Genomic DNA, 12,911 nt, shown 5'->3' with positions numbered 1-12,911 from the left:
GCCTCTTCTACACACAGAGATTTGGTGATCTTTTTCATCAAAGCATCTAAGATACTCAGCTCATGCTGCAGAATAATGAGTAGTCAGGACAGCTTCGTGGTAAAGTTACTCTTGGGAATAAAAAGCTACAGAGTCAACCACTGAAAAAAGCAATGACAGTACTCCTTTCTCCACTGCCCACAAAAACCATCATCGTTCCCATGACTCACCACATGAGAACCCTCAAAAAAGCACATGATACAAACAGCTTATATTACAATTCACATCTTTAAGCTCTATTGAGCCTCCTCCACAAGATTCTTCTTCTCGAAACCATTTCACTATGCTACAGCTTCTGCAAAGGTCTGTACTGAGCTATGTAAAAGCAGTAGCATTTTATTTATACATGCACTGATCTCTTGGCCTTCCCGCTGTATTCATGAAGGATGAGATTGTTAACAGTGCTTACAGTTCAGTAGTGTTATGGGGTTCAGGCAATCCCCTGCAGACGGAAACAGGATGCTCAAAGCGTCACTAAGCAAATCTGTAGACTACAACCCTGAAACTTCATGGGACAGCTAAGTTTCTGCAAAGGATGGAGATGCTTCAACTGCCCCCAATTTAATAGATGCTTTCCGACTTCTGATTCTCATTTAACTTCTCTTGTTCTTTTTGTTTTCTAAAACTTGCCTCCATGGGTAAAGCAACCAATGTACGAGAACAATTGTATGTTTCAAGGTGTGGAGATATGTGAAAGTCTACGTAAGGACTATTTTTCACTCTAAGTTACTTTGTTCTGGTAGTATGATCACAATTCCAAAGTAATTTACCTTAAATTTTCTTTCAGCATGGAGCTGGAATTGGTTACCAGAGATAAAACCAGCAAGAAAAAAGGCAAAACCAAAATGAAACACACCAAGTACTGAAAAAGGCATAACTAGAAAAATAGGACCTTTTACATGAATTGTCTGTGCAGACAATGTTACCAAAATCTCGGAATGAAGAACTTATCGACACCAATGTGATGCAGATAAGCAGACACTTCTTTATTGATGGCCAGGTGCGTGACAGTCCTCTCACGATCAATGCACACCAAGCTTCAAAACCATACACCATATACAGAACTTATTCATACATATTCATTAAGTATTCATGCATAAACATAATATTTCCTGAAAATCACCAACATACTCGCTTTTTCCCCACTTCATTTTTTTATTTCATGAAACAGAGCAAGAGCAGGCACACTATATCTAACGACTTTAGATGAGATGATACTACACCAGCAGACAGGACACTAGCAGTGTTCCTGCATACAGGGGAAAAATGAAACAAAAAACCAAAACCACACCCAAACAACTGACTGTTGCATTCGATAAATTCATGTCTGTTTTGATGGACAAAAGTAACTTTTGTATTTCATTAAACTCAAATGCAGTACCTGTACACAATAAAAAAACACAAATGCTGACAGAGTGTGCATCTCTTGATGACTCTGGTTTGGACATTCATTTAAAGGAAGCACAGAAATAGGGAAGAGCAAGCAACTATGCACTTCACGCAGCAAGGAAGTCTTACATCTGACTTTGACAGAGGAACCAAAGCATAAGATAAAAATTGCTGTTCAACAACATTGCTTTTTCAACATTAGAGTTCATGCTCCTGAAAGGCAACTGCAAAAATCCAGAAAAAAACCAGGTTTTAAGGTAAGTAAAGACATTAAAAGGTCAGGCAGGTTTCTGCTATGGATAAATCAAACGTTGTAGTTCTGAGAAAGAACATTCCTCATTCTGCCTCAAGTCGAGGTAAGACAGGAAGAATAAGATTTCCAAATGCAGAGTCTTGAGTTATGAAGTATCCTGACGAATGTGCATGTGCGTGCTGGAAAGAGAAAAACATTTGTTAAAACATAACTCTCTGCAGCACTGATATAATTCAAGTCTTTACAGGTTCTGTGGATTAATTATTTATTTCTCCCAGCCTGCTCCTCAACTGATTGTCAAATTCAAAACCAGTATTTGTAGATCAGCCACATCTGAAGAGGACCCATCAAAGGAATTAACTTGGCCATTCCCTGCTGCTCATTTTTCAGCAAATCCCATGGAGATGAGGAGAGTGGTAAATGAACCCCTGATCACTCTCCTCTGCCTACACCCCACGTTTCTACTCCCCTCTATAACCAAATTACAGGTCTTGATTTGTGACAGCTGCTGCGTATCACTGCCAGAAGTGTGCATCAGTAGTGTCACACAACGTGAGGCTACATGTACAAATGACACATGACCAGACACACTCCTGTACAACATGGGACACCAGCATTCTGCTCATGTGGTATGTATATGCTTGTTCACCTGAGGAGGGCAGCTGCTGCTCACAGCTCTGGATAACCTTTGTAAAATCCTATGTAATCCTTCCCAATTCAGAGACTGGATTCCACTAAGCTGGATGGCCTGTATATTCCTTCCTTCCACCACTAAGGAAAAAGCCTAGTGGATATCAAATTTAACCTAAGCCAGCAGTGTGCCCTTGCAGTGATAAAGGCTACCAGTACAGTGAGATGCAACAGCACAGCAAACAGGCCAAAAGCTGTATTTGGGATACTGTGGTCAGTTTCAGATACAAGCTGGAGGGAGTTCAGCAGTGACCCAACGAGACAGCTGCGGCTGGGCTGGAGCTCACAGCATCCAAGGGGATGGTGAGAAGACTTCTTGTACAAAGAGAAAGCCGACAGGAGATCTTATGCTGTTTTCAGATATCCAGTGATAATATATAAAGAAGCCTGCTAGACTCAGAGCCAAGGAAACTTCCAAACTTGATTTGATCACACTCTGACCAATGTGATATAGCACTGCTGTGAGTTATACTTTGAGCAGGGCACTGAGCTAGAAACCTCCAGAGGATCCTTCCAGCGTACAACATTCTGTGATCAACACAGGACACAACCCAGAGCTCACTTCCACTCCCATTCACTTCAGGCAAAACAATCCAGGCCTTTACTGGGTAATGGAAACAGAACAAGGCATAAGATATGCGGACATGGCTGCTAGTTTGCATCTCAACATTGTTCCCATTCCTGTGCCCTCTGCCAAGTCACACTGTCTATAGAGTGCCAGAAAGACATATGGCCATTGTACCGGCTGTCCTGCTCAACTTCCAATTTCAGCATCAAACTCGGCCTCACCTGACATGAGCAAAATAGCAGCAAATGTAAGCCCGTAAATATACAAATAAGTTTTCCAAATCTTTCACCCTGTCACTTGTAACTGCACGGTACTTACTTGGGTCTACTCAGATTCAACCAAGGAAAGCAGTGTGGCTAGTTCTCCCTACTGTTCATGAGACATTGAGAAGTGTGATGAAACTGACTCTTGACTGAGATGTACGGAACAGCCCTGATGATGGTGTAGGCTAGATTCTTACAAGCGTATTGAGGGATAATGAGTTGATGTATTTAAGCTTTCATTAACAGAAGAAGAAACTTTATTTGTTACAAATACAGAAATGTATGAAACCTAATCTCTAAATGTGGCTTTTCATTCTGTCTGGGTGCAGGACTGGTCTCTGGACTGAAAGCCCAGCTAAACTCTACCTGACAGCATCGTCTAACCTGTAGTGCAGCCTTCTGCTGTGCTGCAATGTGCTGTTGCTCAGCATGATCACGGAAATCCTTGTTCAGCGGTGATCTTGCAAGTGCAATGCTGCAAAAAAGAACAAGATAGTATGATACATACCACAGAATAAAAGGTCTCCTTGCCATTCTAGCCATAGATTCCATAATTTGCAGAGCCCATAATTTATTTGATTCATGGCTTGACAATTGTTAACTATTGTTTGGAATTACTATTTGTTAACGTGAGAGAGAAGAGGAAAATGGAGTGACCATAGCTGTATCATTTGACCTAGCACAAACAACTGATGCCAAACTAAACCCAGAAGACTCACACCCCCAGAGCCTGATGTGGATTCGCTCATGGGTGGTGTCCCACTGAAGCCAGTGCAGCCCGCTGGGGTGCAATGTTAACACAATGTCACCAATTTTTTTAAAAACTGCTTTGTGTTTTCACCATTACTCAGTCAACTCAGTGACTGTTCTAAACAACTGTGATATACTGAAGATATCTCTTAGTGCTTCCACTGAAGACCAGTTTTTTGGTGGGTGGGCAGCAGATCACTGTTTATGGTAAAGGAGCTCCGATGTAACTGTAACAATGGTCCTCAGATGATTAAGCTTACAGTACCTAAACCTGATTTTTGTTACCTATCTCAATGCAGCATATATTAGGTTTCAAATTAAAATTCCTAAATAGGTTTTCTTGGCTTTTGTATCTTAAGACTTGTCCACCTTGCTAACCAAAAAAAGAAATAAAAAGCAGACCTTTTTTTTTTCCCCAACTCTATACATGTAGCATGATTAGCCATCCTCCAGACAGCAATCAGTGAGGACTGCCATTATGGCTGTCTAACAAGGCAATTTACAACTACCTTTGAAATTGGCTCTGCAGACTGGTGCTAAAAGCCCAGCCCTCCTTGCTCAGAGATAAAAGTATGAAGGACAACAATGGATTCAAGCAAACTCATCAACTGTCCTTTCCCAGCAGCTTCAATGTCAACAACCGGTAAATCAGTAAATCAGTTTTTCAAAAGCAACCATGCTCATGAAAAGACCTTTAGCCAAATCTATGCCTAAATGCATAATGAAAGCTAAGTAAAAAATCCTCTGAACAGATGTTATGACAAATATTAAGATAAGCTTCACTGCTGGAGAAACATATTACTCTGTTTGTTTTAAAACATAGTATCCAGTTTGAAGATATTTATTTTGCATTTAATTCTGTACTCTGTAACTTTTCAATATGATTTCTTTAGAGAAGGCCTCATCATAAGCTGACACTTTTCAAGAGAGGTCTTCTGGTTTTGGATAGAGGATCCCCATATGCCAATGCCAGAAATCAATTAATCATTCATCCTTACACTGGCCATGCCACTATTGTGCTTTAGGTACATCAAGCTCTTTTCTGTCAAGTTTGTAGAATTTCTATGGTCTCATTTCTGGTAATTCTGTGGTCCAAAACCTTTGGCACAGCATCCCTGCCAGAGAACTGTCAGCTTCTCAAAAATCCTACATCAGCCCACCATGCCAAAGCAGAGAATCTGACTGCTGCTTTGTAGCCCTCCTCCAACCCCACCTTCAAAATTAGTAAATTCTAATACTGCTCACTAGCATATAGCATTATTTTTCCTTAAAAAGGAAATCAAACAAGCACTCCCTGAAACTCTGCCACACACTTGCAATGAAGTATGGATACACTGTTGCTAGGAGTCAGGGGTTGTACATAACCCCCTGATATTTCTGTTCTTCTCTAACCAATAACTTTGCTTGAATAATAACTGTATACAGACTCACTCAGAGATCTAACTCAGGTAATTTCAAATATTCTACATGCTTTTTTACAGTATGAAGGAATTAACTGACCTAGAATCTCTTTGAAAAAACACACAGGCAGCACTCACACTGTATTCAGAGTATTTGACTCTTTTAGAGACACTGCATGTAAAACACTGTGTCTAGAACACAGCACTGCACTCACTTCATGCTAACCCAAAAGTTCAGCTATCTCAATTTCTCCATGTAAACCAGCATGTAATTTTCTAGTTACTGATTTACAACAAACATCTAACCTTTTTGTCTTAAATGGGAGAAATCCCAGTAGCAACTTTTACATTCAGATTAGATTATTACACCTTAGAGTGTAGAATCATCTTACAACACAGCACCTTTTACAGAAAGATAAAGAGTTTTGTTTTGCAGTAACATCGGTGGCTTTATCTTGCACACAGGGAGTTTCAAAGATAACTCGCCCACTCGCTGCCGTAACTGTTCTCAAAACACATTAGGTTCTACCCTGAACCTAATGGTCTACTACTCCCACTCCTTCGGGCATTTCAGCTTTACAATTAAATGCTTTCTCAGTGCCTGCTCCCTGATCCTTCTTTAAGATAGACTTTAGTGCAGTTGTGTAAGCATATCTGGTTCTCCCCTTCTCAAATGGAAATCACATAAGCCAAAATTCAGGGTCTGTGAACAATTTTGGATACTAATATGTTGCTGAAGTGCAAGGTCTCTCTGACTGGTTATTGAGGATGGTCAGAAAACACTCCTTGTAAGTGTTTACATGAGTTTACAGCTCACTTGTTTTTGGTTTGTTTTTTTCCTTTGATGTAATCAGTGATGTCTGAACAGGTCTAAGAACATAAAATACCTGGCTCCAGGGTGATTTGTGGAAGACTGGTTTTGCATAAGTAACTTTCTCTTCTCCTTGTCTAGTTCTGCCAGGATTGCAACCCTATTTTTATTCTGGAAACCTGGTAGGAATGACAGAAAAATATTAAGAGGTTTACTTGGTTTCTATGGCCCAGTTCTTAATCTTGTGGAATTAAAAGCCTCTGTACAATATGACATTATGATGAATACACTAATCTTTAAAGCTTTGCACCCATCTGAAACTCTATTAATAAATAGGTTTCATTTTTCCTTTTCTCATTTTACAACATGAAATAGCTTCCTTACACTATCATACATAGTAATAATTTTAAAATGCACATTTCTATCTCAAGCTAGATCCTACCCCTTCCCAAGCCAGCTCCAGAGCTACAAACAAGGTACATGATCAAATACTTGCCTTTCAAAAAAAAAAGTAAACTTACAGGTTCTAGACTTAAAATTCAGTCACTGAATGTACAACTCAAAATTAATGGAGTAATATACTCATGGTGCCTAATTTCTCATGCCAGTGAAAAACTGTAACACAAGTTTTACATATGTAACAGCTAAGAATGAGATGACAACTAAGCTTGTACATGTGCTTATACAAGAATCACCACCTTTTATTCAATCTATGCAGAAAGGTTTTCGTTTTAATATACTGATGTCCTTACATACACCCCATCATAGTTTAACCCCAGCTGGTAGCTAAGCACCACACAGCCACTCGCTCACTCGCCACCCCACACTGGGATGGGGAGGAGAATCAGAAAAAGGTGGATGGGAAGGAGAATCGGATAAAGGCAAAACCTGTAGGTTGAGATAAGAACAAATTAATAATTGAAATAAAGAAAAATACTAGATTATAACATTAAGAATAATATTAATAACAATAATTGTAATGAAGAGGGGAGAGAGAGCGGAATTCAACCCAAGAGGAAACCCCCTCTAAACAGGCAACGCACAATACACTTGCTCACCGTCTGTGACCAATGGCCAGCCAGTCCCCCAGCTGCAATGAACGACTCCAGGCCAACTGCCCCCAGCTCATACACTGAGCGTGATGTTCTATGGTATGGAATACCCCTTTGGCTAGTTGAGGTCACCTGTCCTGGCTGTGCTCCCCCCCAGCTTCTTGTGCTCACTGGCAACACATACAAAAACTGAAAGCAACAACTCAAACTATCTGTGTGTTACCAACACTCTCATACTAAACCCAAAACACAGCACTGTACCAGATACTAAAGAAATTAATTTAAGAAGATTAGCTCGATCCCAGTCAAAACCAGGACAACAGACCATCCTTACTCTGAGTATGACCACAATGCTGGAATACAGAAGCAAAATTAAACTGTCTGGGCACAATGAGAACGTGACCTTTATTTGCTTTGCACATCATTCTCCCAAAAGGACCTTGTATACTAAAAAAAGGGGTCAGGAAGTAAAATGACTGAGGGAGTGTAGAAAATGCCTAAAATAGCTGCCATTTGTGTCTTTTCAAAGTTGCCTTTTAAATGGAGAATGTGGCAAAACTGCTGCACTTACACAGGACTCTTACATGGAAAAGGATCACATTGCAGCCATGTCCTGGTTTCAGCTGGGATAGAATTAATTTTCTTCTTAGTAGCTGCTGCAGTGCTGGGTTTTGCATTTGGTGTAAGAACAAGGCTAATAACACACTAATGGTTTGGTTGTTGCTGGGTAATGGTTACACTAAGTCAAGGACTTTCCAGTTTCTCAGGTGTCAGTGAGAGGGCTGGAGGGGCACAAGAATTTGGGAGGGGACACAGCTAGGACAGCTGACCTGAACGAGACAAATGCATACCTATATATATACACACACAAAACAGGCAGATAAACACCTATATATACATACTGCGGGACATCATGCTTGGTATATAAACTGGGGCAGGGGGATGGGTTGGCCGGGGCTGAAGATCATTGCTCGGAGACTGGCTGGGCATCAGTCAATGGGTAGTGAGCACTTGCATTGTGCGTCACTTGTTTTCTTTTCTCCCTTCCCTTTGGATTTCATCCCTCTCTCCTTCTTCCTCCTTTTCATTATGACTATTATTATTATGATTACTATTACTGTTCTTTTTGGTTTACTATCTTTCAATTATTAAGTAGTTCTTACATCAACCCTTGAGTTTTACTTTCCTTTCAATTCGCCCTCCCTTCTCTCTGTGTGAGGGGGCAGCAAATGAGTGGCTGCATGGCACTAGTTACCAGCTAGGTAACACAACAGTCCACCAAACAAACCAGATACACAAGTCCCTAATGTTGCTCCATATGCCTGTATAGCACAATTAAGGACAACACCTGCAGAACTGACTCTTACAGGCCTCTATGCCACTAAGGACATTCACGTCAAGAATATACACATTTTTTTTACCTCTCATTTGCTGCTATTCTATAAATATCAAGCCACTACACTGTCATAAAAAAAAAAAAAAAAAAAAGACATAAGAGTCAAGTTATCTTCTTTATCTCCTCCATACAAAAAGTCAAAGTAATTCTCATTGGAAACTTCTGCATGTTGTGGCCCTGTCCCGAGTACTGTTTTACTAACATCACTAAAAAAAGGTAACCCACAAGCTGTCAGGAAGCCCAGACAATGCAACTCTTAAGCACAGTATCAGCATGCCAAGGTAAAATGATTTCAAATTTATTTTCAGTAGCTGCACTTAAAAGTTCATTCCCTTTAAGAGATCTTCTGTTGCTACTCAGTTACATAATCCAGTATTTCCTTCATGAGTGTGGCTCTAAGGAGACAATTATCAGGCAGAAACTTTCAACTCTGAATAATAATTTGCATCCATATCGCCTTACTATCAAACCCCCACATTTTTCTTTTTCTGTGCCTAACATACACAGCCCTGAGCCTCAGTGTCTCAGAGTTCTTGAGAGAGAGTCATTTGATTACATTTTACTGTGGTTTTATGCAAGATCATCCATACACATCTTTACATTTGTTAACAGATTTTTTTAATTAAATTTAATTAACTGCTGTTTTCCCATCTGTTAATCTGTCCTTCCCACATGGCATTAGTTCCACCTAAACTCTGTTTGGTAAGTGTATTGATTCACATCTTTGATGTTTCTCTGCTCTTCATGTATCGTACACTTTTTTTTTTTTTGAACACCCTGCACTTGCAGTGAGATTGAAAGATGAAAACACAGCTGAATGTGTGCTCTAAGAGATAAAAAGGCTGAGAGTTCTTGCTAACAAGCTAAGATTCAATATTTCTGAGTGGCAGCTAGCCCAGACTTTACTTTCTCAGAAATTCTGGGGACGATACTCTGACAGGATGACTGAAGTACCTCTAAGAAGGTCTGAACCAGTGATCCATGTCTGTATGCTCATTCTACAGAGTTTTCAGCCAAAAAGCATAATACTTGGCACATTACTCAGCAGCCTTCTGCTAGTGCTTGTTTACCCGAAACTACACAAATCTAAATGCATGCTTGGAATTTAGACAATATGGTGATTGAGGCAAGAAAAAGAAGACCACTTTCTAATTTAAGTTGCTGTCAGCTAAAAAATACAGACTAAATATGCTTACATTTACCATGAAGCAGATGGCATGATTCAGAAAGGCTTGAGACATGTAAGAATAAAATTTTAAATGCTGTTTTTAAACTGCGATAAGAAACTGCAAGATTATCACTCTCTTCTGTTTTAGTATGTCTTGTTATAGTACCTTACGACAGAAACTCTAAAAGGGACTCAGAAGACACCCAAGTATTTTTTCTTCATTTTCTTATCCCTCCACTAAGACAGGGTTTTTTTAAAAACAAAACAAACCCCTTATGTGCTGGTTTTGCCTGGGATAGTTAGTTTTCTTCAAAGAAGCTAGTATGGTGCTATGTTTTGGATTAGCGATGAAAACTGTTGATAATAGAGGGGTGGTTTTGTTACTGCTGGGCAGTGCTTACACTGAGCCAGCAGGCTGGGAGTGCACAAGAAGCTGGGAGGGGTCACAGTGGACACCACTAGGACCCCAACGGACCAAAGGGATATTCCATACCATATGACATTATGCTAAGTATATAAGATGGGGGAAGGAGGAGGAAGTTGGGAGTGATGGCATTTGTCTTCCCAAGCAACTGTTATGTGTGATGGAGCTATGCCTTCCCGGAGATGGCTGAACAACTGCCTGCCAATGGGAAGTGGTGAATTAATTCCTTGGTTTGCTTTGCTTGCATGTGCAACTTTTGCTTTACCTACTAAACTGCCTTTATTTCAACCCATGCATTTTCTCACTTTTACCCTTCTGATTCTCTTCCCCATCCCACAAGGGAGGGAGGGAGGGAGGGAGGGAGGCGGGGGGGGCGCAGTAAGTGACTGTGTGTGGCTTGGTTGCTGGTTGGAGTTAAACCACAACACATAGTATGCTGCTCTAGAATTCAGACAGCACCCATCAGCAACCTGCTGTACTGAAAATGTAATTTAATGTTAACTAGAAAAAAGCCTACCTGAGAAAATGAAGGACATTCAGCATATACATGTTAGTGCTCCTTAGCTGAGCAATGTGAAGCTCCTACAGGTATTTTAAAACTTTTTTAAAATGCAAAGTAAAGCCTATTAATTTAGAAGGTAACAATGGAGAGGGTGGGACATGAGAAATCCATTCTAGAGAGAAGTCTGGCATCCTTACAAAATAGTTCATCATATGTGGCAATACATCAGCAAGACTTGCATTTAGATACTTCCCTACCCAGGATGCCACAGTGTTTCATAAAGACCAACCTGAAACAGCTACAGAAGCTTTCTACTTCCATTATAAAGAAAGTAATTTTTCATCTATAGATTTGATATCTGTTCTGGTTTCTAGTACTAAAAATGCCAATTAAAAAAGGCATCTTTAATACAGATGGGATTCTCATTATGTGAAAGGAAGTATAGATTTTCAAACACAGCAACTTAATAAAGCTTTAGAGTTTAGACTTCCCTTAACTGTGCTGAGTTGCACTACTATTATGAGTTTGAACAGTTCGTGAATACTGCAGTTCATTAATATTCTTCTCTGCTTTGCAGACACAAGAGTCCTGACCCAAAATGACCCATTCAAGGCAGCTAAACAGATTAATGGCAGTGTCAGATGTCAAACTGAGCACCTGGCTCCTCAGATTATTCTCTAACGTAGCAGATTCAGGACATTTAAATTTTAAAACTTGTTCTTTCTGACACCTCTGTTACTGACATCAAACATTGTATTATGTGGTCTGTGCAGAAGATAAAAGTTTACTTAACACCAATGTTTTGCATGTGAAAGGCAGAAAAATAGAGAAAGCTGTAGCCTTGCTGAGTGATACTGGTAGCTTTAAGAGCTCACAGCAAGCTTCGCTCTTTAGCCTAATCCTACCACACTACCTCACCTACCAGTGAGGTTGCTAACATCACTGACAGAAATTCTGCTAGCTAACCCTGCATGGCAAGAAACAGTACTACATTTATCTACTTCAAAGTCCTTGCTTTTCATCTTGTATCTTTTCCCTGATCTGCTGGTTGCTTCAAATTCACAGTGTAAGTTTTTTTCTAAAATGGATTATTTATCATTTGTCCATAGATGTGTAAACAGCACAAGAGCCCTAGTCTACAACTTTATGTTCAAGATACACTTCTACCTGGAAAAATGGTTTCAAAGCTAGATGTCTGTTCTAAGCTCTGTATGTTAAAAAGCACTGTCACTGCACACTGATCTGCCTGCTCAATTCAGAAAGCATTTCAACAGCCATTTCTTTACTGATGTGCATGCTTTCATAAAGGGTAGCCTTAATGAGCAACCTCTTAAAAAGCAGAATCCAAAGACCTTACTAAATGCACAATGCTTGGGAAAAAGGATGGAGTAACTGTATTTTGATTTTCTCTTCTACTTATGACTACTGGCATCGCAAAACGTCATCTAAAAATCTGCTGCACATCAATATTTTCAGTAACAATTTACATTCAGATATGCTTTCATATACATTGTGTGACAATGAAACAAAAGGTGTATTAATAAATCAGTAAATTAACTTGATTACTAAAAGATGTACCAACATCTCGTCTATCCCTCCAGAAAACAGCTACATGCATAGCTGAATGTATGTTACCGACTGCTTTACAGCCACAAAGCTCTCCAGGGAAGAGATACGCTACAGTCCTCAAGTACTGTGCTTGCACACACATCACACTCAGATGCAGCGCATCCAAGTTTGTGCACTGAATTACATGATTATGTACAATCTTCATTTTTAACACAGACTAGGTGAACATAAAGCTAAATCTAGCTGCTCAGATTGTGTTACGTGAACGCACTTGCATACCTTTAGGCCAAAAGGATAAAAAACCACCCAGACAGAAAGAGACATTGTAGAATCACTGCAGTCTGAAGCTTAGAATTCTGTACATATTTCAAGAGCTTGGTTCTTCCAACATAGCAGAACTCTTCTTTTCTGAGAAGTTCAGCCCTGTCTGAAGCAGGACCTGTACTTCTTCCACCTTTCGGGGGCCGTTCCTTCCTGAGCTGTCACATTTCTCTCATCTCAGAGGGCTTCCTCCACGAGACCCGACATGGAATCTTTTAATTTACTAAGACACAAGGTATGCTCTGGCCTTGCTGCGAACAAGCAAACACTTTACAAGAGCACCCTTATTACTGCATGTTATGTAAGTACTGTGAAG

At 40.0% G+C, this 12,911-nt stretch overlaps 1 protein-coding gene across 7 annotated transcripts in view; it reads right to left on the bottom strand.

Moving 5' to 3' along the window:
* Nucleotides 1-12,911, bottom strand: part of INIP (INTS3 and NABP interacting protein) — a 230,722-nt gene that overhangs the window by 214,686 nt on the left and 3,125 nt on the right. For 5 of the 7 annotated variants that reach the window (XM_055790325.1, XM_055790323.1, XM_055790322.1 and 2 more), the window contains 3 exons: nt 6,240-6,342; nt 3,587-3,677; nt 1,005-1,860 (listed from right to left, as the gene is read on the bottom strand). In XM_055790325.1, the coding sequence (XP_055646300.1) occupies nt 1,765-1,860; nt 3,587-3,677; nt 6,240-6,342 (290 nt within the window). In that variant the 3' untranslated portion in view covers nt 1,005-1,764. Of the gene's footprint in view, nt 1-1,004; nt 1,861-3,586; nt 3,678-6,239; nt 6,343-12,911 lie in introns of those variants that run through there. The other 2 variants (XM_055790326.1, XM_055790327.1) reach the window with 2 other exon arrangements.

Source organism: Falco peregrinus, chromosome Z, assembly GCF_023634155.1.
Source record: "Falco peregrinus isolate bFalPer1 chromosome Z, bFalPer1.pri, whole genome shotgun sequence".
Lineage (NCBI taxonomy): Eukaryota > Metazoa > Chordata > Aves > Falconiformes > Falconidae > Falco > Falco peregrinus.
The sequence above is the reverse complement of the archived record's forward strand: the minus strand, read 5'-3'. Positions and strand labels throughout refer to the sequence as shown.